Source organism: Phialemonium atrogriseum, assembly GCF_030411735.1.
Source record: "Phialemonium atrogriseum strain 8032-3 unplaced genomic scaffold QBC33scaffold_5, whole genome shotgun sequence".
Taxonomy (NCBI): domain Eukaryota; kingdom Fungi; phylum Ascomycota; class Sordariomycetes; order Cephalothecales; family Cephalothecaceae; genus Phialemonium; species Phialemonium atrogriseum.
The window spans coordinates 341,349-362,196 of NW_026848142.1; the positions used below are offsets into that span (position 1 = coordinate 341,349).

The following is a 20,848-nucleotide window of genomic DNA, read 5'->3' on the forward strand; positions in this document are numbered from 1 at the left end:
CCTCTCTTGTCGCTTTCGCCGTGTCGTAATTACTAGTAGTAGACTACAAAAATGTAAAAAAAAATAACTTGGTCAATAAGAGGCTTGAACTCTTGACCTTGGCATCGCTTAGATGATGAGAACATCATTTATTAGTGCCACGCGCTAACCAACTGCGCCAATCGACCATGGTGTGACCGGAGCTTACTCTAGATTTAGTATTGCTTTGCATCGCAGTACCGCCCTCGCCACGCAGCCCTCGGGGTTACAAGTGTCCTCTGCAAACGATCCTTTAAATGCCTGCACAACGTAAACTGTAAATAGTTGTATAGGTAGGTACAGTACATAGCGATGGGAGTCGGGACATTCCGGTGCCGGGGCAGGCCGGCGTGGCCGGTTACCAGGGGCAGACAGATGCCTGCCAAGGGATGGAAGCGGAAGATCCTAGCTCGGACAGAAAGAATGCCGTCATAAATATTTCCTCCTCGATTCTGACTCGGCCATGAAGCTGCCACATAACAATGACTCCCAGATCACTCGAGGCAATCCGATAAAGGGGGCCGTCATATTAATTATGGACTGACAACGCCCCGGCGTTCACAATCTTCAGCAGCTCATCGCCGTCTAAGATAACCGTGGTGTCTCCCCCGAGACACCCGTCCGGAGAGCTTGCGCAATGTCAGATGGCTCCCGCAAAACCGTCTCCAAGTCCAGTCGGTTCCCCACGGCTACCTAAAAAAGAAGTAACTTGTAACTAACCCAGAGCCCTCACACCGGGCAACCCCAGCTTTCCATTTCGTGGCGGGCCTCGGCTCAGGCGTCTTCTCCGCCGTCCTCCTGCAGCCCATCGACCTCCTCAAGACCCGCGTCCAGCAGTCGGGCCACCACTCGCTGACGGCCGCCGTCGCCGACATCCTCCGGCAGGCGGCAGCCGCCCGAAACCAGACCACCGGCCGCGGGCCCCTCCCCCTCGCCCCGTCCGTCGCGGCCCTCTGGCGCGGCACCGTGCCGTCGGCCCTTCGCACCGGCTTCGGGTCCGCCGTCTACTTCACCAGCCTCAACGCGATCCGGCAGAACGCCGCGCTCGTACCCTTCCTCGCCGCCGCCCCGGAAACCTCGCCGACGATTCTCCCCACCGGCCCCGGCAATAGCAGCAGCAGCAGTAGAGGAGGAGGAGGCCACTCATCCTCCCTCCCCAAGCTCTCCAACACGGGCAACCTCCTGGCGGGCGCGGCGGCCCGCGCCTTCGCCGGCTTCCTGCTCATGCCCCTGACCGTCATCAAGGTGCGGTACGAGTCCAGCCTGTACGCCTACGACTCCCTCGCCGGCGCCGCGCGGGACATACACCGCGGCGACGGGGTCCGGGGCTTCTTCGCCGGGTTCGGGGCCACGGCCGTGCGGGACGCCCCCTACGCGGGGCTGTACGTCCTCTTCTACGAGCAGAGCAAGAGGCGCCTGAGCAGGCTGTACGGAGGGGGAGGGGACGACACGGAGGGGGCGGGGGCGGGGGGGCAGGGCGGGAAGATGGGCGTGTCGAGGGCGGCGACGATCAACTTTGCGTCGGGCAGCCTCGCCGCCGTGGTGTGCTCGGTGGTGTCGAACCCGTTCGACGCCATCAAGACGCGCATCCAGCTGCAGCCGGGCCAGTACCGGAACATGGTCCACGCGGCGAAGAGGATGCTCGCCGAGGAAGGGTTCCGATCCCTGTGGGACGGCCTGGCGCTGCGCATGACGAGGAAGGCGCTCAGCTCGGCCCTGGCGTGGACTGTCTACGAGGAGCTCATACGGCGGGCCGAGTTTACATGGGGCAGGGGCGCCAAGAGGAGTGACGTGCTTTGATGGTTGATCCTGCACTTTTCGCAGGGTTGCTATCTGTATTTTTGTGTGTACTAAAAAGGGGAGATTAAAAGGAAAGGGCCTAACTAACGAACCTCAAAACATGTAACAGCGGCGTCAACAGAAGGTTTGAGTTGGGGATAAAGGTATTCTCGACTCATAGAAATAGATCATAAGCTCATGGCACAACTCATCCCGACTCTAACATCTCCACCCCCTTTCCAGATACCAACTTACTTCAAATCTCCTGACTTCCAGCTCACTTCCATCTCCCTGACTTCAGATTCCTCCCACCTCGTGACCTGTCAAGACATTATACCCAAGCAAGCGAGCCAAATCTGAATCATGGGGAGGGGGGAGTCCGAGACCCGAAGCCGCCGGCCGGGCAGGTAAGTATTGTACCCATCAGATTAACTGGGGCGGCCACCAGCGAGGTACATGAGAAGGCCGGGAGACTTGCTGCGTCTGCGCTCAGTCTTCTTGTGGACCCACATGAACTGGTCGTCCTCCTTGTGCTTGTGCTTGTGCTTGTGCTTCGAGTCCTCGATCTGGAGAACGACCTTGTGGTCCACCTTCTCGGCCTTCTGGATGATGCGGATCTTGCGAGTGTGCTCCCAGAGCATGTCCTGCTCCCATTCGGGCACCCATCGCTTGATGAGAACATAGCCCGGTTCCTGATGTCTGTCAGCGTACCGAAGTGACCGCGATCTGGGGAAACTCGTGAGAGGAAAGAAGGGAAGACGTACATGATCATAGTCGAACTCGATGTTGTAATAGACCAACGTCTCGACGTCCAAGTGCCTGAGGGACATGCGGGTGTAAGTAGGCCGAGCGAGCTGTTGATCCGCGTGTCTCCTGTCGTCCTCCTTCTTTTTCTCGTCCTCCCTCTTGATCTTCTCCTTTTTGAGGATGGCCTCGATATCCTTCTCATCGACGCCGGCACGGATCAAGTCCTCCTGCATGCGGCGCTGGTACTCCTTCTCGGCCAACTCCCTCTCGCGCTTCTCCTTGACAAGGCGCTCGGCCTCTTCGGCCTTGTACCTGGCGACGGCCTCCTTGGCTTCCTTCTCGCGGCGTTCCTTCTCCTCCGCCTCGCGTCGCTCCTCCTCGAGTTTTTTCAGCTCGAGCTCCTTGCGGATGCGCTTCTCCTCTTCCTCGAGCTTCTCGCGCCGCTTGATCTCGTCTAGCTCCCGCTTGGCCCGCTGCAGCTCGGCGTCCTCGCGGTACTGCTTGTCCATGCGCCTCTCGTCGCGCTCGCGGGACTGAGCGACCCTCAGTGACTCGAGCTCGCGGCGGGTCTTCTCCAGCTCCCACTGGTCGCGGGCGGCATCAATGTGGCTGGACGACGAGCCAGGGGAGTGGTGCGACCGGGAGTGGGAATGGGAGGGTCGCCGGCGGTGGTGACGGCGGCCCGACTCTTCCGACGAGTAGTCGTCGTCGGAGTGCTCATTGATGATCTTGTTGTGGATGATCACAGGCGCAACCGGGGCTTGGCTGGTGGGCGGACTGGAGCGGCGCTCGCGGGACCTCGAGCGAGTGGTGACGACGGTTCGCTCGGGGTTCAGGTAGACGGGCCCAGATTGGTAGTAGCTGTGGGGCCGCTCGCGAACATGGTCTCGATCCCGCGAAATGGTTTGAATGTAATGGGGGGCTGGTGCTGGGCGGTGGGGAGAAGGGGCCCGAGCATATCTCTTGACATGGACGTCGATAGACTCGTCGTCGCTATAGTAGCTGGACATCTTGATCGTCCTGGGATCACCTAGGCGGTCCTCGTAGGCAAGGCTTCTTGTCCAAAGGTCTCTCTCACTTGATGGTCCGGTGTCTCAGTCGTCTCTCTAACCAAGAGCAAAGCACGACAGGTGTGTGTAGGGAGGGAGAGGGGTCGGAAGGGATTGTAAGCACTGAAATAGGACCGCAAAGCGGGGTGTGAGCCCCCCATTTATTTCCCGTCAGCGCCTTTCTTGGTAGGACAGGGGGTGGCATCCCATCCATCCATGCCCTGTTCAATCAGCGCCGGGGTTTGGATCTAGACTGCACAGAAAGGAAACGGTATGTAGGCGCGTATGCAAGGCAGGCAATGAAACCAACAGACGACAGTCTAGCGGCACAATCACTTGACTACCCACGCAATTCGACTCATTCCCGGGTTCTGGCGTTGTAACTTCCATGATTGGGCTGGCTGTTCGGTCCCACGATAGGCCGCGGGAGGATCTGTTCTTGGTGTAGGGCTGTAAGCGGCATGGCGCTAAGCAGCCAAGACCAGGGTGCGCTGCGTAGGTCTGGTACTCTGTCGCGATGTACTGTACTTTCTATTAAAAGACGGTAAAATCTGCGAAGCACTCGCAGAGTGTGTGGTTGAGGTTATGCCAATTTCAATGGACGGGATCCTTCTGATGTGGGGCTCGGGACGGCTGAGCGAAGCACATTGTACGAGCTGCCTATGTCCAAGTACCTCCACGCATAGGCACGGCCGGGCTACCTACGGCGTACTAATACGGCGCTGAATGAAAAACGTGGTTCCCCTCCCTTTCGAACGTGGGTCGTAGTCCCGCAGTCCAAGTTGGGAGAACCATGCCCAAAATGAATTCTGACCGGCTAGGAAGGAGGTATGCTGCGCAGGACGGGAAACAGTGGAAGGCGCCTAACTTTCAATCGATCTTATTCATACTGTGCTGTAGCTCGCGTTCCAAAGCCCCTTCGGGTTCAGGAGGCACGGCGCCTATATCGGCATGTAACAAGTACACATGTGTTTCCCCCAAAGCCAAAAAGGACTAGCCAGAAAGGAGGGACTGGTAAGATCTCTCTGCATCTGTCCATGTTTCATACCTATCTTGGTATCAGACCAGTCGCTTGGCCCGCCGCCCGCCGCCCGCCGCCCGCCAAGCTGCCACGCTGCCATGGCCATGATCGTTGTGAGAGATGGTATGTTGGTCATGCTCCCGAAAGTGAGAGGGGATTCGCCTCAAGCCTCCTCAAGCCTGCACTCCGCCCTTGAGCATCTTCTCGATGTGGTCCTGGCTGTTCTTCGCTGTCATCTCTAGGTAGTGAAGCCTTTTGCCTAGGCCCTCGACGTCGGTCTCCATCTCCTTCATCTGCGATGCCAGCTTGTCTTGTAGTTCCGGGACCGGCACTGCGGCGAACCTGAAGAAGGAGTTAGCTTTAGGATCCGTGGACTGGCCCAGTTCAGGGGTGGGTTAGTCATCACATCTTGCCAACACCCTCATAGACGGCGGTGTCGGCCGGGAGCGACGAGAGCTCGCTTCGCGTCAGCTGGGCCAACCGCATTTCTCGCTGCTTAGACGCCAGCTGTGTCCTGACGAGACTGATCTGCTGTTGGGCAGCGATCGCCTGCGACTCGATCTCTCTTACGAGCTGTCCCAGTCTACGTTAGCTCCCGATCAAAGTCTTATCAACGTCACGCTTCTCATCTCACCTTCTGAAGAGCTTCATTTGATATCGACATGGCGATTCTAAGCCTGACTCGAGGTGAAGACCTGTGGCAGCGGTGATCGTGGTTTGGAAAGTGCTTGATGAGATGCAAATGAGACTCTGCATGACCCCACAGGCCATTGACGAGACATTTGACAAACGAATACTTGGGATAAGCCCCACCACAGCGACTATTCAAACACTGGAACTGCCTTGGCCAGCGCTAAAGTGCTCTCCGGACCACCACCCGCCCCTACTCCCCCATTCCAGCTTCAACGTCGTCCATGAATAACCGTCAAAAGTGAAAGCACTCACTCTCTCATCGTCTGCAAAATGTTTAAAGATGGTTTTGCACATAGAGTTATGACAGGGTGTCTTCGGTTTTTATCCTAATCTAGTTTTCCGCTCGGATGTCCCACTCCTCCATTTGTCAAGGGCCCCTGGCGCCCATCAGTTCGTGGGACGACATCAGGGACTGAAGCGAAGGACGACCACTTGAGCATAAACTCATTCTCGTATCCATCCAAGCATCGATGGAGCCACAGACCCCATACGATGAAGTAATAAGCTATTGTGTCACATATCGCTGTTAGCATGCAGACGGGATCAAGACGAGAGTAAAAAGACTGACCACCTGGATCCAATGTTAGTATGTTTCACTTGCTTGGAAGGGGGGTTTGCTCCGTTCACTTACCTAGTCCTGTTAAAACGTGCCACCACCCATGGCCCTCGAGGACCACAGCCCACGGCAGCAGTAGATGATTCCTTGCCGCCAACAGATGGCGGCAGTAGATGTTGTCCATATTCCAAACAAAGAAGCCCGTCAAGAACATACCGAGACCTTTACAAAATTGGGAAAATTAGCCCATATATGTATGAGGGTAGGATCCATGCGAGGCACGCCTCTCTCTACTGACCAGTCACAGTCAACTTCCACATCTGCTTCATGATTTTATCGCACTCCTCTGGATTTCGTTGCCGTAATGCCGGTCGAAGCTGGTACTCCATGACAATTATGCCACGGGTTACGAGAGACGTTGTCATGACCCCATAGGCAACCTGGTGGAAGACGGGATCCTTCGCGCGAAGATAGTGGTCCTGTACGGTCCTTCGAGTTAGGCCGGGATCGCTCACCGAGTTCAAACCGAAAGTTGATGGGACAGTAACCCACCGTTATCCACCATGCAAGCGCAGCAAGGCTAGCCGCAGTCACGACGCGGAACCGAACGGATCTCGAGTATGTCAACGCGGCGTAGGCCATGATACAAGTTGTATAGATCATGGGCAGCTCGTCAACTAGCTGCATCGAGTCTGGAACGAGTTCAGCAAGCTGGGACACACAAAGAATGGGGCAGATCAGCAGATGAGGCCACTGCCCGTACATTTCAAGGTTGAATGAAACGCCATTGAACCGGCACCGACAACCAGGTACCCAATGTATGCCAAAGTGAAGATGGGCGGATGAGAGTACACCAGGCAATTCCGGAAGCCCTTGAGACCTAGCCACATAAACACGAGGTTGGTCGCCGTGTTGACCAGCTCGGCACAGTACATGGTGATGTTGTAGTCCTGGTTCAGAACGAGGTAAGCACCACCTTGCAGCAGAGCGGTCTAGGGGTAAAATGCTCACCTCCTCACACCAGTTCAGGGTCGAGGTTTGGTCTCCCCAGAAGCCCTCCCGGGACTTCCGGTACGGTATCTGGAAACAATTGGCCATGGTGGCCCTCGGCGCGGTGTTCGGCCTGCTCCAGCAGAGCTAGCTTTCGGGGAGAACAGCAAGGCCAGGTCTGTCCAACGATAAAACTGGGCAAGACAGAGCTCTATTGCAATTTGTTACAGACCCCGGAAGACCATCTGACAAAAAGGGAGGGCAGGTGTAAGTGTTCTCTCCGGCTCACTCGAGCTGGCTCAAACTTGGCAAGCTAGCTTTTCAAGTAGTAGCCGATGCAGAGTTATAAAGGGATTCGACACATGGGTAGCCAAAAGAGGGGGGCAGAAGGGCATCCAATTGTCGAGTCCAGTTGCTGCCAGGGAGGATTATAACACCCTTGCGGACGGAAGGGATAAGAATTCCACAGTGGGTGAGATATAAAATGACAATCGATCAGAATGAGACTCTCACAAGCCTCCATCGTTCTTACCGAAGTATCCGGCCGGGAGTCTTGCCGTATGCACATAGACATCACAAGCTCTTTCGGTTTGGCTGCAGCCGACGGGATGCCGTCATGTTCTAAGCCTGGTTAACCCGATGCCACCCAGCCACAGCTCTCATGTTCCTCCACCCACTATTGATCTCTCCCACGTAAACCAGAGGAAGACTTTAGCTGCAGTCTGTTCTCTCTGCAGATGTGGTTATATTTAGGCAGGCATTTGACTAGTGAGCTGCTAGTAATCCATGTGAAGGCGTGATATACGGGTGCTGCTGCGGCAAGCCAAGCAGCTCGTAAAACATGCCGTGCCAGCGCGCACGGCCACCGCAGCTTCGGGGCAACTCCACGTAAGACGGGATTGCGCAGGCGCGCAGGGATAACCTCCACACCCAGAAACAGAAACCACAAAATTGTTCGAGAAGCCACATCGCTGGGTCAGGCGATCCGCCCTGAGACTTCAATCGATTCCCTTCATTCCACCTCCCAGCCGGGTCTGGCCAGAACAGACGCCGAATACTACGTTGATTGACAGTCCAAATGCCCTGCTTCGTGAATCCCAGATTCGCTTGATGGCCGCCCATATACGAACCTGCGCGCCAAAACTTTCCTGCATAGGTAGATGCCATGGCAGCACCGGGTAAACGTGGAGCAGGATGGGGGTCCTTCCTCTCGCAGGCCGTGGCTGGGGTCGAGGCCCGGCTAGACAATATGCTCGCCGAGAACGAAGACTCTCCCAACAAGGACCCCAACAAGGACCCCAAGTCCTCCTCCTCATCCACCCCAGCGGCTGCACCAGCTTCGCCCCAGAAGCAGAGCCCAGGTAATTTCTTCCGGCGCACCATCTTCCCGTGCATCACCGTTCCTAACCTTACCGATTACCCCAGCTCCCTCAAGGACGGCCTCGACCAACCGTGCCAATGACAGACTCCAGGAGCGCCTTGCGAGGGCGCTTGCCGCCAAGTCCGCCGGCCAGAGGCCCGATGGCTCGTCTGCGAAGCCTGCCCCGTCGTCCCAGGCCAGTCCCCGTCAGAGTTCCGACCTCCCCAGTCGCGTGTCCACCGACAGTACCGATCGATCGAGCCAGCTGCTACAGGAGCCGATTTCCAAACGAGCTTCTCAAGAAGTGCCGCGGGCATCCGAGGAGACGCCGCCTCAAGCCGTAGGTGCTGGCGCAAGTATATCGAACGGGGAAAACGGCAGCCAAGAAAATGTCTATAAAGGAGCCAATGGTCAGAGGAGGTCTGAGGAACAAGTGCCTCCAGCTGTGGTCCTCGAGGAGAATACAGCCATTACACCGGAGCTTTCAGAGGCGACCGACAACCCTGAATCTGGTGGGGAGGCTACAGAGGCAGGTGATGGAGACAAGGCCAAAGAGTTGCAAAAGGCCATGGAGGAGGCACAACTACAGTACCAGGAAGAGATTCACAGTTACGTCGAGCGCATCGATGCCCTTGAATCCAAGCTCCAGTTTCTTGCTCGAGAAACCACAGACTCGGCAAGGAAAACAGCCCTCGCCGCAGCAGCCGGCAGCGTGGAGAGGAAGCTGGCCGAGAAAGACCAGCAAATAGCACAACTGATGGAAGAAGGGAAGAACCTGGCAAGCACTGAGCAGAAGCATAGAGCTATCATGAAGAAGCTGCGCCTAAAACTTGCTGAAGATGAGAAAGAGCTTGGCACCCTGAAGGATTCGTGGGACAAGACAACTGGGGAGCTCGAGCTCTTGCGCAACCGAGCCCGTCAAGCTGACGAGTTGGAGAAGGCACACCAAGACTTGCAGCGCCGTCTTGATCAGTCGCAAAAGGAGCTTGGCGCATTACGACCTGAGGTCAGCTCAAAAGACGCCGTGATTGCAGACCTGAAAGCAAAGCTCGAGGCGGCAACTGACCAGGCCGACGAAATGACTGCGAAAGCCAACAACAAGGGGAGGGAACAGGATCGCCGGCGCATCGCAGAACTAGAAGAATCGGTAGCTGCCCTACAAGTTGAGAAGGATTTGGTTGCAGACCGAGCGAAGATACAAGCGACTGAGCTCAGGGAGAAGGCCGAACGAGCCAACGAGCGGTGCCGGGCATTAGAGCTCGAGATGAAGGCAGAGGCCCAAGTCATGGAGAGCAAGCTGGAGGCGATTCGCGCCCGGGCCGAGGAGGCATCATCAGGCGCCACGGGAGACTCACAGGCCAAACTGCTTAGGCAGGTCGAGACCCTTCAGACACAGTACTCGATAGCCAGCGATAATTGGCAAGGTATCGAGAGCACTCTGTTGGCTCGCATCGCGGGCTTGGAGAAAGAGCGCGACGAGGCACTCCGTCGGGAATCTGAAATGAGGAAGAAGGCCCGCGAAGCTGTATGTCTACCGCTCATATGCCCTTACACCCCTTACCCCCTTACCCTCTTTCTCTCTCTGTCCCACTCTCTCATTGGACTACATGCTAACGGATCCTAGGCCCTCCGTGCTAAGCGAAACGAGGAGGAGCTCGAGGTAGCAAATACAAGGCTTCCAGGTTTCCAGGACGATGTCAAGGCCTACCAGTCCCAACTCGAGGCTCTAAAGAGGCGCGCAGAGCGGGCGGAAGGCGCCTTGTCCGAGTCGAAGACAGAGCTGGAGAAACAGAAGAACATGTGGAAAGCCGAGAAGGAGGAACGCCAGGATCGGGCAGATCAGGAACGTCGCGGATGGCTGGAAGATTTGCCCAGCGCGTCCTTCAGGGTCAACAGCCGACCGGAATCGCCGCTGCTGACCATGTCCCAGCGCACCTTCAGCTCTGACTTGCTCGGGTTGGAGGGCCTGCCGACCAAGGTCAGGAAGGTATCCGCGCCTTCTAGTAATAGCGGCATTGGCAGTGGTGACCGTCCTTTCAGCCGGCGGCCTTCGGCCCAACCGCCAGCGCGGCCGTCAATCCAGGGCGGCATAACGGGCCACTCCACGTCTCCGTTCAGCCCGACCATAGATTCGTTGCCTACGCCATCGACACACCCGATGGACAGAGACGATGCGTTTGAGAATGCCGAGACCCCGTCCTCGCCTCATCAGGTCATGCAGGACATGGTTTCGGTCTCGACGGTAGCTGCAGGACCGTCGGTGCAGCTTGTAGAGCGCATGAGCGCAGCCATTCGCCGGTTGGAGAGCGAGAAGGTCAGCGCGCGAGAAGAGCTAGCTAGGATATCCAACCAGCGAGACGAAGCCAGGGCGGAGATCCTGGCGTTGATGAGGGAGGTGGAATCAGGCAAGGAGGCAACGCAGCGGGTTGCCCAGCTCGAGACTGAGGTTGCAGAGATAAACTCGAGATACGAGACGACGCTAGAGCTCCTTGGGGAGAAGAGTGAGCTCGTCGAGGAGCTACGCGCCGATGTCCAGGACGTCAAAGCCATGTATAGAGATCTGGTTGAGAGGACTGTGAAGTGATGGGCCATTTTATACCTAAAGGAAGCTAAAGGCAAACATTATTAATGATCATACCCCGACTTCATTTCAAAACCACCCGTTCCAGTCAGGCCCGCACTCTATGGAGCTCGATGCCTTCACCCTCTGCCATCCGCTCGATATACTTTCTGACCTAAAACGGTGGGGATGAGTCAGTGTCTGCTTCTCGGGCTAGTTCGAGGTTCTACGGAACGTACCTCTGTATCAGGCGCGAGATCGAGCGCCAGATGTCCCTCCATGTCCCTTAAATCCTTGTCCGCGCCGGCCTGGAGGAGCGCAAGGGCCGCGTCACCTATGAGATGAGAAGGGATGAGAACCATGGCTCTCCACAGGTAGGCTAGGAAAGATCAGACTCACCGTGTCCTTCCGCAACAGCGTGGTGAAGAGCCGTGTAGCCAGTGCTGTCTGTGGCGTTCAAGGGGCTCCTGTTCTTGATCAAAAGGCTGATCATCGGCACTGATCCCACAGCGGCAGCCCGGTGCAGAGGATACTGTCCTCGCTTATCCCGAACCCTCGCGGAGACGGGTGGCTTCTGCTCGAAGAGTTTCCGAGCTACATCCATGTTGTTCTTGGACGCTACAAAATGGAGCACCGTCTGGCCGCTGTTGTCTGCAGTGTGTCAGCAAACAGATTGTCACCAAGCCGTGGCATGATCCTTACTGGTCTGGTTCACATCAGCCCCCTTGGACAGAAGTAGGTCGACGATCTTCTCGCCGTCTTTCACGCTCCCGGCGATCATAAGGGGCGTCCAGCCACTCTCATCCTATAGCCGCAGGCGTCATTAAAACTTCAAAACTCAAAACACATGACTTGTTATGGCAGAAGAACATTGGTTTCTAACCTGAATGTCAGGGTCAAAGCCTTTCTGCTGGACCAGCAGCGAAACGATCTCGGGCTGGTTTGAGGATGCTGCCCAGTGGATCGGTAGCCTGCCGTCGTCGTCCTGCAAACGGGCAAGCTTTGGGTCTGCCTGGACATGGAATCAGAAAATGGCCACACTTTCCCTTCATATTTCTCTCGGATCATACGTTCAGCAGAGATTCAACGGTCATTACTGCGGATGGTTAGCTGAGCAACCCGAGTACGCCGGGCCCTGTGCGGAGCTCACTCACCCTTGCCCTCCCTGGCTGCAGCGTGTATGGCGAATTTTGATTGATCCTCCATCTTGCGTGGTATTTATGTGCAAGGCGACGGTAGATACGATGGCTTTCAGATTCTGCAAGAGATCGGCGAGTAAGATTGAAATATTGTGTATTTTCTCTTCATGTTGAGAGACGTCGTATGTCATGTAAGTGATGCCTCCAGGGCCAAGCTGCTGAGAGCTTGGCGTCGAATACTGTATACAACACTGTGCGGCACCTAGTCGTGGCTGAAGCACCCGCATCAGCCACATCTACGAAATTTCGAAGGGACATAGCTTGAATCTGGGAATACCCATTTCCCTCCTGTCATAATAACACTCTATCTGACGACGAAAATGGCCGCACAAGTCGCCGACGGCGCGTCTGGCGCCCCTGATACACATCTGAAGACGATGATTCTTCAGAATGCGCGGCGCTCCAAGTCGATCTACGCCGACACCACGGGGCGGAAGCGCATAAGGCTCGATCCCGCACTCGCGTCCTCAGAGCCGGGGATGGACAAGACGGCGCTCTCGGTCCGCCTCCACGCCGAGTACGACGACGTCCTGACCCTCCCCGAGGCGATCGCCTCCAAGCTCCCAGCCGCCGGGCAGCGCAAGAAGAAGGCCAAGGCACCGGCGGAGGAAGCCCCCACCCCGTCGGAGGAGCAGACCCGCAAGCTCATCGAGGGCATCCCGTCCACGGCGGCCGCCGGCCCCGGAGGGCCCGGCTCGAGCGGCGCGCTGGTGCTCTCGCGCAGACCCGTGCCCCAGGCCGCCGGCGGCCAGCGCGGCCAGCCGGAGCAGATGAGCCTGATCCGCCGGTCGGACGCGCCCGGCCAGCCCAGGCCAGACTGGCACCCGCCGTGGAAGCTGATGCGGGTCATCTCGGGCCACCTGGGCTGGGTGCGCGCGCTGGCCGTCGAGCCGGACAACAAGTGGTTCGCTAGCGGGGCGGGAGATCGGAATATCAAGATCTGGGACATGGCGACGGGCTCGTTGAGACTGACCCTCACCGGTCACATCTCCACCGTGAGGGGCCTCGCTGTCTCCCCTCGTCACCCATATCTTTTCAGCTGTGGAGAGGACAAGATGGTTAAATGTTGGGACCTTGAGACGAATAAGGTCGGTGTCTCTCTCCTCTCCCCCCCACCTCTATACAAATTAGACTAACCAAGTGACAGGTGATACGGCATTATCACGGGCATCTTAGCGGCGTGTATACCATGGCGCTGCACCCGACGCTGGACGTGCTGGTCACGGGGGGGCGGGATGGCGTGGCCAGGGTGTGGGACATGCGGACCAGGGCCAACGTCCACGTGCTATCCGGGCACACGGGGACGGTCTCGGACCTCAAGTGCCAGGAGGCGGACCCGCAGGTCATCACGGGCTCGCTCGACTCGACGGTCCGGCTGTGGGACCTCGCGGCGGGCAAGACGATGGGGGTCCTGACCCACCACAAGAAGGGCGTTCGCGCGCTCGCCACGCACCCGACCGAGTTCACGTTCGCGTCGGGCAGCACGGGCAGCATCAAGCAGTGGAAGTGCCCCGAGGGCGCCTTCATGCAGAACTTTGAGGGCCACAACGCCATCATCAACACCCTCTCCGCCAACCACGAGAACGTCCTCTTCTCCGGCGGCGACAACGGGTCCATGAGCTTCTGGGACTGGAAGTCCGGCTACCGCTTCCAGGCCCAGGACACGGTCGCCCAGCCCGGCTCGCTCGACGCCGAGTCCGGCATCATGAGCTCCGTCTTCGACCACTCGGGCACGCGGCTGATCTGCGGCGAGGCCGATAAGACTAGTAAGTTCCAGCTCCCCATTCCTGCAGTTGTTGGTCCCTCGTCGCACGAAGTCATGTGTACTGACAGACGGTTTGTGCAGTCAAAATTTGGAAGCCTGATAATGAAGCGACCCCGGAAACGCATCCCATTGTTTGGAAACCGACTATGGCGAGACGGAAATTCTAGAAGGTTGGAGGTTAGGAGTTGGGTGTCTGGCTTCAAAATTGAGCGATTGTGCTTGCTTGTATGTACATTTCTGTAATGTGTGCGTGTCTGCACAGGACAAAGAGGGATGGATCACGGAAGTAGATAGAAAACACCCAATGCATCCTCAGGCCGTCCTTCCTAATCTACACTGGGAGATTTATCTATTATAACGTTATTCCGAGTGACTTGATCTCGGGATCGTCCCGAAATGCCATCCTGATCTCCTCGTCCCCCACAGCGAGCCGAATCTTGCTCGGCCGCTCCGCCCTCTGCGCCTCCAGGTTTATGATCCCCGCGCCCGTCAGGTCGGCCGCCGCCCTGCCCATGCCGGTGGGCCGCAGGACGCGAGGTTCGTGCCTGGGCCTGGCGGCCCTCGACGGCACGGCGCCGGAGGCATCCGGGTCGGCAGGCCCGCCGCGGTGGTCGAGGAGGCCCAGCGGGCGCGAGGCCCCGGCCGAGAGCCGCAGCATGCGCTGCATCTCCTCGAGGACGTCGCCGTACGTGCTCTCGGCCAGGCCGGTGCGCTGGGTCCGCGACAGGAGCGCCGAGAGGAGCAGCCTCGGGGCGAAGGGCAGGGCGCGGAGGTACAGCTGCAGCGGGTTGCTCGTCGCCTCGCCGATGGCGCGCCGGACCGTCTCGATCGTCACCCTACCTGCGGTAGCCTTCTTCTTCATCGTCGTCGCCGTGGTCGAATCGCCGCCGGGAGTGGCGGCCGCCTTTGCTGCTGCTGCTGCTCGCCTGCTCGGCGTCGGCGGTTCGGACTCGGCTGCACGGCTGTCCGCCTCGGCGAGCTCTACCGCCCGCCTGCAGATGTCGAGCGCCCGCCTGGCGTCGCCGCTGACGGCGGCTACCTTGCGGCTCGCGAACTGGATGGCGTCCGGCTCGACAATGTTGCCCGGGACGCCTTCCAGCCTGGACTTCACGATCCTCATCAGTTGTTCGTGGTTGTAGCCGGGGAATGTGATTCTGGTCAAACCTGGTGCGCCGCTTGGGTCAGTATGGCTTGTACGTGCGTAACGGACGGGTTTCGGGGTTGGGATGCAAACGGCTTACCGAGACGACTGCTGATCTTGTTGCTCAGCGTTCTCTCTGGCAGATCCATGGTGTTGGCCACGGCCAGGACGATGAGCCGGCTGTGCCGCAGGCCCGGCCAGTTGAAGAAATTGTACATGACGCCCTGGTTCTTTGTGACCAGCTGGTCGAGCTCGTCCATCAGCACGACGCAGGGTACCCGGCGGGGGCTAGGGTTGCTGAACTCGCGCTCCAAAAGGTCGAGAGCCTGGGCCGGGCTGACGCGCTGGTCCCTCAAAGCTTCCCATAGCAGCGAGTATGCCTGGTGGGGGTCGCTGATCTTCATGCCGTTGATCTCCACGAAGATGAAGTCGTCCAGCTCGTCGGAACGGACCGCCTCGTCCAGCCTCGAGACCACCTCCCGTACGGTAGCCGTCTTACCCGTGCCGGGAGTGCCAGATATATATATGCAGGAGCCAACTCCATCCGTAATGGCGGCTTCCAAATGCGAATATACGAGGCTAAACTCGGCCTCTCGGCACGGCAGGCTGGTGGGAACTGAGGCGACGTGGAGCTGTGATCGAGCGAGCTGGTAGGGGGAGGATAGGTGATGGTTGGGGGAGAGTACTCGAGTGGCCAATGGGGTAAAGTCGAGGTGTTTCTTTACCATAATCCTGAATAATCGTTAGGCTGGTGTTCACATAAGGGAAGAAGAAAGAAGAAAGACGAACTTCCGATGTGAAGGAGTCATGGGTTTGCTTCCACTCCCCCGCTTGCTCGGCGTAATGGCGTCCTGATTCCTCGGCTTCTTTGGGGTGCGAGGATAGTCTGTAGCCTCCTCCGCATCCTCCCCAGGAGCATAGTCTGTCTCTGGAGGCTCTTTTTTTCCTACCCTCCGCTTTCTAGTCGCCTTAGTCCCTCCTTTGACAAGGTCCACTAGAGTGTCGATGTCCTCATTCCCACGGTAGACGTCCTCCCACACAAATTCGTCGGTGTAAGTTGCGGTCCTTGTATTACATCCTCGACGGCAGATGAAAACCTTTCCGGAATCTTTCGATTTTCGGGGGACCTTGCCGCTTGGGTAGTCCTTCAGGAACGCTTGCAATGAAGTGACACGGGCTGTGCCATTGATTGCCGCTAGAGGATTGATATCCCACGAAGGCGAGATGTACAGTTCGTTCTGTGGCAGAGTAGACCTGTCAGTGTCACGCAGCAGCTACCCCAGCAGCTACCAATCCTGGGTAGGAGCTTACCGGGTAGGCATCCTTCCTCTTCTTTTCCTTGTTGCGAATCTCCTTCTCTGTGGAAAACCACATAAAATTGGCAGCCTTCTCTCCCTCGTCATCGTCGACGAAGTCGCATATTATGCCAACCCACGCCTCGTTGGAGCCCTCGGCCTTCAATAACACGGTTTCACCCAAAGCACACTCGAAATCTCCCATGCGAGCGCCGACGATCTTCCGCTCCTGCGTCCTCTTCCTCTTCCTAGTGCTACCAGTCCCATTATCTTTCGGGGATTCGGCCTGCTCCGACTCGTAAATCCATTCCCAAGGGTAGTCCTCGGTTCCGAGTTCGTCGTCAGAGTCATATCTAGTGATACCAGGAGGCGGTTTGGTTGCTCGTTCCTGTGGGCGGTCAAGCTGGCTCTGAGAAAATAATTCCGGCATATTAAGACCTACTCTATGAGGTCCGAAGATATAGATAATGGCTTGTTGACTTTTGAAAACATGGACGATCCAAATTGTAGGAAAAGGAGGGCTGGCGCTCTCAAAATCCACAACCTTGAGACGCGTCTTGGACGCGTCGCTTGATTTAGCGTGACAATTTTCAATTACACCCTTGTCCTTGCAGTATGACGTAAGAGGGATGAGCCCCACATGCAGTGCATGGACGTCCACCGCCTTGAGACACCGCCTTTGACTTCCTCACCTTCGATGACAGTGGTCACAATGGTTACAAGTAGACAGTATGGTGATTGCTAATCTGAGAAAGGCCATTAACTCGGATCTTGCTTTCGTTTGTGTTGTGCAATATTGGGGGTAACTGGCATGGACTGCAGACAGCAATCCCTTCGCCTGATTGCTCCTTCGTCCTAGCCAAGTATGGCTTCTACTGTTTGTAAGGTAGAAGGTATGTGGGTAGGCAGGTACCTTCCTTGTCATTGCCTTCCATCTGTTCAGTCAAGCAAACTGCCTCAGGTTTGGCGGGTAGGTGCCTCTACTTAGTTTCTAAAACTTGCAATACCAATATAAACACGTACCTCCCTACTGATGCAAATCCCCCTTTCCAACCCTCGCAGCAATTTCTCTAGCAACTACACCTCAACCATATTGATCCTGCCATCGAACCATGAGGATCTTAGTAAGTACCCTATATCTCAAGGTCTGCCCACACGCACTGGGCCTGCGAACGAATGGGGATTTCTAATGAGGATTTCAGTAACGATGAAGAAGCAAGAACAGGGTCGGCGAGGTGCTCAAAGTTGCCAAGGAGGTAAACGAGGTCGCGGGACCCAACGAGCAGCTCGTGGAGCCCAACGCCAGCAGCAACGACTACCACTCCAGGCAGACACGGCCGCCCAGCAGCCCGAAGCCCATCCCGCTCCTCCAACTGTCCCACTTCGAACAGAATCTGCCGCAGTGTCCACTATACACACTCGAATTTATGGAAGCGCTGGCGCCCCAACCAATTCTGCGAATGTCAACCCCCAGGACCTGTCTGTCGGAGTCGCCAGCTCGGAGGGCAATCGAGAGGAGATGAGGGTGAAAGTAAGCTGCTCATCCAACTGGTGCCATATACGTCTGCAGAGACTGACAGTGTATACCAGGTTAAGCTGGCGTTGCCCTCGTTTGGCTACAAAGAACTGGATGCGGACGATCTTGATCTGGTGACCATCCTAAGACAGATTGCAGTCCGCTACAACGTCAATATTGCACTGCCAACTGACGATGGAACAATTTCGATCAATGCCCAGTCCAAGTTCAGGGCCCATGAGGCTATCCAGGCCATTTTCAAAGCCCTGGAAAGTCAAGCAGATGACTCTAAGGCATGGCATCCCCAGATACTGATAGGCCCTCCAACTTCTGGAAAAGACCACTTTGAAGCTCGGCTTGAGAAGGCACCAGATGGTTCGCGTCCCATCTTGTCGCCCAGCACGACCAACACCTCCGGGCCCGACAACGATGAGCTCGAACCTCTCACTCAGGGATATCAGGACGCCTTTTGCCACAAGATGTTCCAGATTGCTGGAAGCCTTCGCTCGAATCCAAATGAGATGCAAATGGGAGTGTACTTTGGGACCCTGCGACTCCAGGAATGGAAGAAGGACAAGGATACTTATTCTTTCGACGATTTGGAGATATTGACCCGCCGTATCAGTCTACGAGGGACTTTCAAGCTGGACGGATTGTGAGGTCCCTCGCTTTCTCAAAGAAAAAAACAACTCTTGACTGACCATATACATACAGTCTTGGTTCCGACCGGTTCAACGAGGACTTGATGACAAAGATCTATTCTTCAGAGAATTTCTTTGAACCCATCACGCCGCGTATTCCCGACCTCAAAGATGTGCCAGCAAGGCACACCCTGATGTTGAAAACTGCGGGTCTGGATCTCGAGACAGAAGTCATTGGTGTGCTAGACAATGACCGGGCGACCACCAAGTACCGGCTTGGCCCTGTTCATGGTTTCCGTCGGGAAAAGCGGCACCAGGCTGTCGAGATCGTCACATCGTGCCCTGAGTCGTAAGTCGTTCTTATCAAGCCCCTAGTCTGATATTCTCTGACACGCAAACAGGCGATATGACTGGGACCTGGAGGTGCGGACCCAGGTCAAGGTCGACTCACTTCCCTTTAACCGCCGCGAACTTGAAGTCAATACTCGCTTCAAGGCAAAGGAACAGAACCATTCATTCCCAGATGTGGTCGTCCTCAAAGATTTCGCCACGAGATCCAAGCTCGAGGGGGTCATGGGGAAGACGACGTGGGTATTCCGTATCAGAGGCACGCCGTACCTGGTTGAAGTTTCTCTTTTCCGCAAATGGGAAGGTCCGTCAACCAATGCCCCGGCCGTCATGGGATCGGGAGTCACAATGAGGGGAGTTGGTTGGGACGAGGAGCTAGGCCCCAAGAATATTGCAGAAGGTCTTCGGCAGTGGAGTGACAACTTCAACGAGTTGTTTCCTGACGTCGACCGTAAGGATGATGGACTTGAGGTATTCTTCCGTTGCGTCAAGGAGGTCCAGGACATTCTTGGCGAGGTTGCGGAGTTCCAGTATGTCGAGGACTAGAGTCCGACAGCCGCAGAAAAAGCCACGGCAGGACAGGGGATGACAAGGGCGTTTGCTTAGCAAGGCAGGTCTGGCCGGGATATTTTTCTTGACTCGGGGTTGTTGATTCTCTCTCATTCCTCCGTCTTGTATCTTCTCTGGTGACTGTTTGACGGGGGGCCGTCGACTCTAATTGATACAATGCAACGGATGTCTGAGAAAGCTGCGTCACACATGATCCTCATACATTTCGAGGTTCTGGGTCTAGGTAGTTCGATATGGCCATTTCCCCAACCACCTTCCACCTTCCTTCCACGAGTAGCAGATGATTAGTTTGACTACCTATGGTAGTCAAGCAGCTGCGCCCTCCAAATTAGCCCCAATCCGGCGCAGATATTGAAGATATCCACAAGCTAAGCCTTCCAAATATCCAGGAAACCCTCTCTGAGCCGGCCATTACGACGACGGTCCTGGCTGCGAGCCTGCTAAAACTTTCTGTCGCAATACTGCAATTCGATCAGCTGCTTGGCCTCCAGTTGCAGCTGGGGGTGCAGGGTAAAACAAGCTCACCTTCCTCCACCATTCTAAGACTGTTCGTCTTGTTCTGGACGATGTTCTCGAGGTCCTGAATGTTGCTGCCCAGCTGCTTCACCTTGTCTTCATAGAATTCCGTCGCACTCTTGACATCCTGAAAAGGGGAGCGCAAGACGACAAGTTAGAGATGCTGCCATGACGGGGGTTTTCCCCGTTCTCACTCATATCTTGGGGAACTTGTCTCGCGAGTTCTGAAAGCTTACCTTCTCGACGTAGAAACCGGTCCCGACGTCAACGATGACTCGGTCGGGGTTGGTCAGCTTCCCGCGGACATAGAGGGAGTTCGTCAGCGGCACTAGGATGTCCTTCTTCTTGCTCTTGTCTGCTTCCCCCCCCTCCACCGTCAGCCACGAGGGGATGAGAAGATTGGGGTCGGACTGGGGTTGGGGGTCGGGCGCACCCTGAGAGGTAGGCGCCGTGTTGACGCAGCGCAGACACTCCTTGAACTTGCCCTGCGCGGCATGGAGCTGGGCGAACGAGTTCGTCAGGTGCTCCACCTCGTCATCTAGCTGCTTCTTCACCTGGGTGAGCTGCTGTGGGTTGAGGCTGTCGAGGCTCACTTTTTTTTGGATGAGTCAGAAAATAGAGAGGGGAATAATATGAGCTGGGTCTTACGCTCACTCACCTCCTTCCTGGCCTCCTCGGGCTGCCATTCTTGATTACTTGTCTGGTGCCTGGCTACGAGGTTTCGATGAGATGAACGAAACGGAGATACTGATGAGTGTGCCCCGCTAGGGAAAATTGGTGGGGGTAACTCACTGGTCCCTTATACCAACGTTTTTGCGGTTAGCGAAAAACGGGACCAGAGCCTAATGCTACCTAGGTACTTAGGTACCTAGGTATCCAAGCCAAACCTCACAACTTCCTGCTCAGGGGGTGCATTCATGATTTGAGACTGCTCTGTCACACTGGAAACATGCTTCAGGGCATTTTGTCTAGTCTTATGATTCGGAGACTAGATTAATTCCTAGTTTTCATCCTCCCAAGCCTAGGTAATAACAACCTATTTAAATTTGGTGGTTCTTGACAACATTGCATCAATTGATTTGAT

At 56.4% G+C, this 20,848-nt stretch overlaps 9 protein-coding genes across 9 annotated transcripts; 4 read left to right on the forward strand and 5 right to left on the reverse strand.

Annotated features, from left to right (window-relative positions):
• Window positions 1–655: 655 nt before the first annotated feature.
• On the forward strand, window positions 656–1,818 carry QBC33DRAFT_446556 (putative solute carrier family 25 member 38 protein; the record flags this gene model as incomplete). Its single annotated transcript, XM_060424381.1, has 2 exons — window positions 656–692; window positions 767–1,818. The coding sequence occupies 2 exons, from the start codon at window positions 656–658 to the stop codon at window positions 1,816–1,818; spliced, it is 1,089 nt and encodes a 362-aa protein (XP_060286111.1).
• A 203-nt stretch (window positions 1,819–2,021) lies between these two features.
• QBC33DRAFT_304345 (uncharacterized protein) lies at window positions 2,022–3,686 on the reverse strand. The gene is made up of 2 exons (XM_060423426.1): window positions 2,562–3,686; window positions 2,022–2,489 (listed from the first exon to the last, which is right to left on the reverse strand). The coding sequence occupies exons 1-2, from the start codon at window positions 3,552–3,554 to the stop codon at window positions 2,226–2,228; spliced, it is 1,257 nt and encodes a 418-aa protein (XP_060286112.1). The 5' UTR covers window positions 3,555–3,686; the 3' UTR covers window positions 2,022–2,225.
• Window positions 3,687–4,787: 1,101 nt separating this feature from the next.
• QBC33DRAFT_512573 (aPHC-domain-containing protein) lies at window positions 4,788–6,961 on the reverse strand (the record flags this gene model as incomplete). Its single annotated transcript, XM_060425918.1, has 10 exons — window positions 4,788–4,956; window positions 5,021–5,187; window positions 5,249–5,410; window positions 5,560–5,570; window positions 5,876–5,878; window positions 5,939–6,085; window positions 6,162–6,342; window positions 6,416–6,555; window positions 6,627–6,839; window positions 6,883–6,961. 10 exons carry the CDS (start codon window positions 6,959–6,961, stop codon window positions 4,788–4,790), a joined length of 1,272 nt encoding a protein of 423 aa, XP_060286113.1.
• Window positions 6,962–7,723: 762 nt separating this feature from the next.
• On the forward strand, window positions 7,724–10,951 carry QBC33DRAFT_304652 (TATA element modulatory factor). The gene is made up of 3 exons (XM_060423430.1): window positions 7,724–8,214; window positions 8,279–9,738; window positions 9,838–10,951. Exons 1-3 carry the CDS (start codon window positions 8,019–8,021, stop codon window positions 10,795–10,797), a joined length of 2,616 nt encoding a protein of 871 aa, XP_060286114.1. The 5' UTR covers window positions 7,724–8,018; the 3' UTR covers window positions 10,798–10,951.
• Window positions 10,784–12,101, reverse strand: QBC33DRAFT_529527 (ankyrin repeat-containing domain protein). The gene is made up of 7 exons (XM_060427150.1): window positions 11,928–12,101; window positions 11,844–11,869; window positions 11,657–11,785; window positions 11,476–11,578; window positions 11,173–11,424; window positions 11,013–11,107; window positions 10,784–10,948 (listed from the first exon to the last, which is right to left on the reverse strand). Exons 1-7 carry the CDS (start codon window positions 11,977–11,979, stop codon window positions 10,883–10,885), a joined length of 723 nt encoding a protein of 240 aa, XP_060286115.1. The 5' UTR covers window positions 11,980–12,101; the 3' UTR covers window positions 10,784–10,882.
• A 604-nt stretch (window positions 12,102–12,705) lies between these two features.
• On the forward strand, window positions 12,706–14,079 carry QBC33DRAFT_529533 (WD40-repeat-containing domain protein). The gene is made up of 3 exons (XM_060427151.1): window positions 12,706–13,060; window positions 13,120–13,738; window positions 13,819–14,079. The coding sequence occupies exons 1-3, from the start codon at window positions 12,743–12,745 to the stop codon at window positions 13,902–13,904; spliced, it is 1,023 nt and encodes a 340-aa protein (XP_060286116.1). The 5' UTR covers window positions 12,706–12,742; the 3' UTR covers window positions 13,905–14,079.
• On the reverse strand, window positions 13,726–16,728 carry QBC33DRAFT_609363 (P-loop containing nucleoside triphosphate hydrolase protein). The gene is made up of 4 exons (XM_060432385.1): window positions 16,190–16,728; window positions 15,668–16,116; window positions 14,979–15,610; window positions 13,726–14,901 (listed from the first exon to the last, which is right to left on the reverse strand). Exons 1-4 carry the CDS (start codon window positions 16,601–16,603, stop codon window positions 14,090–14,092), a joined length of 2,307 nt encoding a protein of 768 aa, XP_060286117.1. The 5' UTR covers window positions 16,604–16,728; the 3' UTR covers window positions 13,726–14,089.
• A 137-nt stretch (window positions 16,729–16,865) lies between these two features.
• On the forward strand, window positions 16,866–19,530 carry QBC33DRAFT_529540 (uncharacterized protein). The gene is made up of 5 exons (XM_060427152.1): window positions 16,866–17,297; window positions 17,376–17,704; window positions 17,764–18,344; window positions 18,404–18,679; window positions 18,732–19,530. Exons 1-5 carry the CDS (start codon window positions 17,207–17,209, stop codon window positions 19,222–19,224), a joined length of 1,770 nt encoding a protein of 589 aa, XP_060286118.1. The 5' UTR covers window positions 16,866–17,206; the 3' UTR covers window positions 19,225–19,530.
• QBC33DRAFT_529543 (c-myc binding protein) lies at window positions 19,183–20,539 on the reverse strand. Its single transcript, XM_060427153.1, has 5 exons — window positions 20,423–20,539; window positions 20,198–20,356; window positions 20,001–20,119; window positions 19,774–19,891; window positions 19,183–19,709 (listed from the first exon to the last, which is right to left on the reverse strand). Exons 1-5 carry the CDS (start codon window positions 20,448–20,450, stop codon window positions 19,660–19,662), a joined length of 474 nt encoding a protein of 157 aa, XP_060286119.1. The 5' UTR covers window positions 20,451–20,539; the 3' UTR covers window positions 19,183–19,659.
• Window positions 20,540–20,848: the final 309 nt, after the last annotated feature.

Coding starts and splice junctions, on each gene's coding strand:
- QBC33DRAFT_529543 (XM_060427153.1), bottom strand. CDS start 20,450: ATGGCAGCCCGAGGAGGCCAGGAAGGAG. Junction 20,357..20,422: donor CCGAGGAGGCCAGGAAGGAG/GTGAGTGAGCGT, acceptor TCCAAAAAAAAG/TGAGCCTCGACAGCCTCAAC. Junction 20,120..20,197: donor CACGGCGCCTACCTCTCAGG/GTGCGCCCGACC, acceptor GGGGGGAAGCAG/ACAAGAGCAAGAAGAAGGAC.
- QBC33DRAFT_304652 (XM_060423430.1), top strand. CDS start 8,019: ATGGCAGCACCGGGTAAACGTGGAGCAGGATGGGGGTCCTTCCTCTCG. Junction 8,215..8,278: donor GCCCCAGAAGCAGAGCCCAG/GTAATTTCTTCC, acceptor CGATTACCCCAG/CTCCCTCAAGGACGGCCTCG. Junction 9,739..9,837: donor GGAAGAAGGCCCGCGAAGCT/GTATGTCTACCG, acceptor AACGGATCCTAG/GCCCTCCGTGCTAAGCGAAA.
- QBC33DRAFT_529540 (XM_060427152.1), top strand. CDS start 17,207: ATGCAAATCCCCCTTTCCAACCCTCGCAGCAATTTCTCTAGCAACTAC. Junction 17,298..17,375: donor ATCGAACCATGAGGATCTTA/GTAAGTACCCTA, acceptor TGAGGATTTCAG/TAACGATGAAGAAGCAAGAA. Junction 18,345..18,403: donor ACTTTCAAGCTGGACGGATT/GTGAGGTCCCTC, acceptor ATATACATACAG/TCTTGGTTCCGACCGGTTCA.
- QBC33DRAFT_529533 (XM_060427151.1), top strand. CDS start 12,743: ATGAGCCTGATCCGCCGGTCGGACGCGCCCGGCCAGCCCAGGCCAGAC. Junction 13,061..13,119: donor GGGACCTTGAGACGAATAAG/GTCGGTGTCTCT, acceptor ACCAAGTGACAG/GTGATACGGCATTATCACGG. Junction 13,739..13,818: donor CGGCGAGGCCGATAAGACTA/GTAAGTTCCAGC, acceptor CGGTTTGTGCAG/TCAAAATTTGGAAGCCTGAT.
- QBC33DRAFT_529527 (XM_060427150.1), bottom strand. CDS start 11,979: ATGGAGGATCAATCAAAATTCGCCATACACGCTGCAGCCAGGGAGGGC. Junction 11,425..11,475: donor GGCTGATGTGAACCAGACCA/GTAAGGATCATG, acceptor GACACACTGCAG/ACAACAGCGGCCAGACGGTG. Junction 10,949..11,012: donor ATCTCGCGCCTGATACAGAG/GTACGTTCCGTA, acceptor CCACCGTTTTAG/GTCAGAAAGTATATCGAGCG.
- QBC33DRAFT_609363 (XM_060432385.1), bottom strand. CDS start 16,603: ATGCCGGAATTATTTTCTCAGAGCCAGCTTGACCGCCCACAGGAACGA. Junction 16,117..16,189: donor AGAGGAAGGATGCCTACCCG/GTAAGCTCCTAC, acceptor ACTCTGCCACAG/AACGAACTGTACATCTCGCC. Junction 15,611..15,667: donor ATGACTCCTTCACATCGGAA/GTTCGTCTTTCT, acceptor ACGATTATTCAG/GATTATGGTAAAGAAACACC.
- QBC33DRAFT_304345 (XM_060423426.1), bottom strand. CDS start 3,554: ATGTCCAGCTACTATAGCGACGACGAGTCTATCGACGTCCATGTCAAG. Junction 2,490..2,561: donor TCGAGTTCGACTATGATCAT/GTACGTCTTCCC, acceptor GACAGACATCAG/GAACCGGGCTATGTTCTCAT.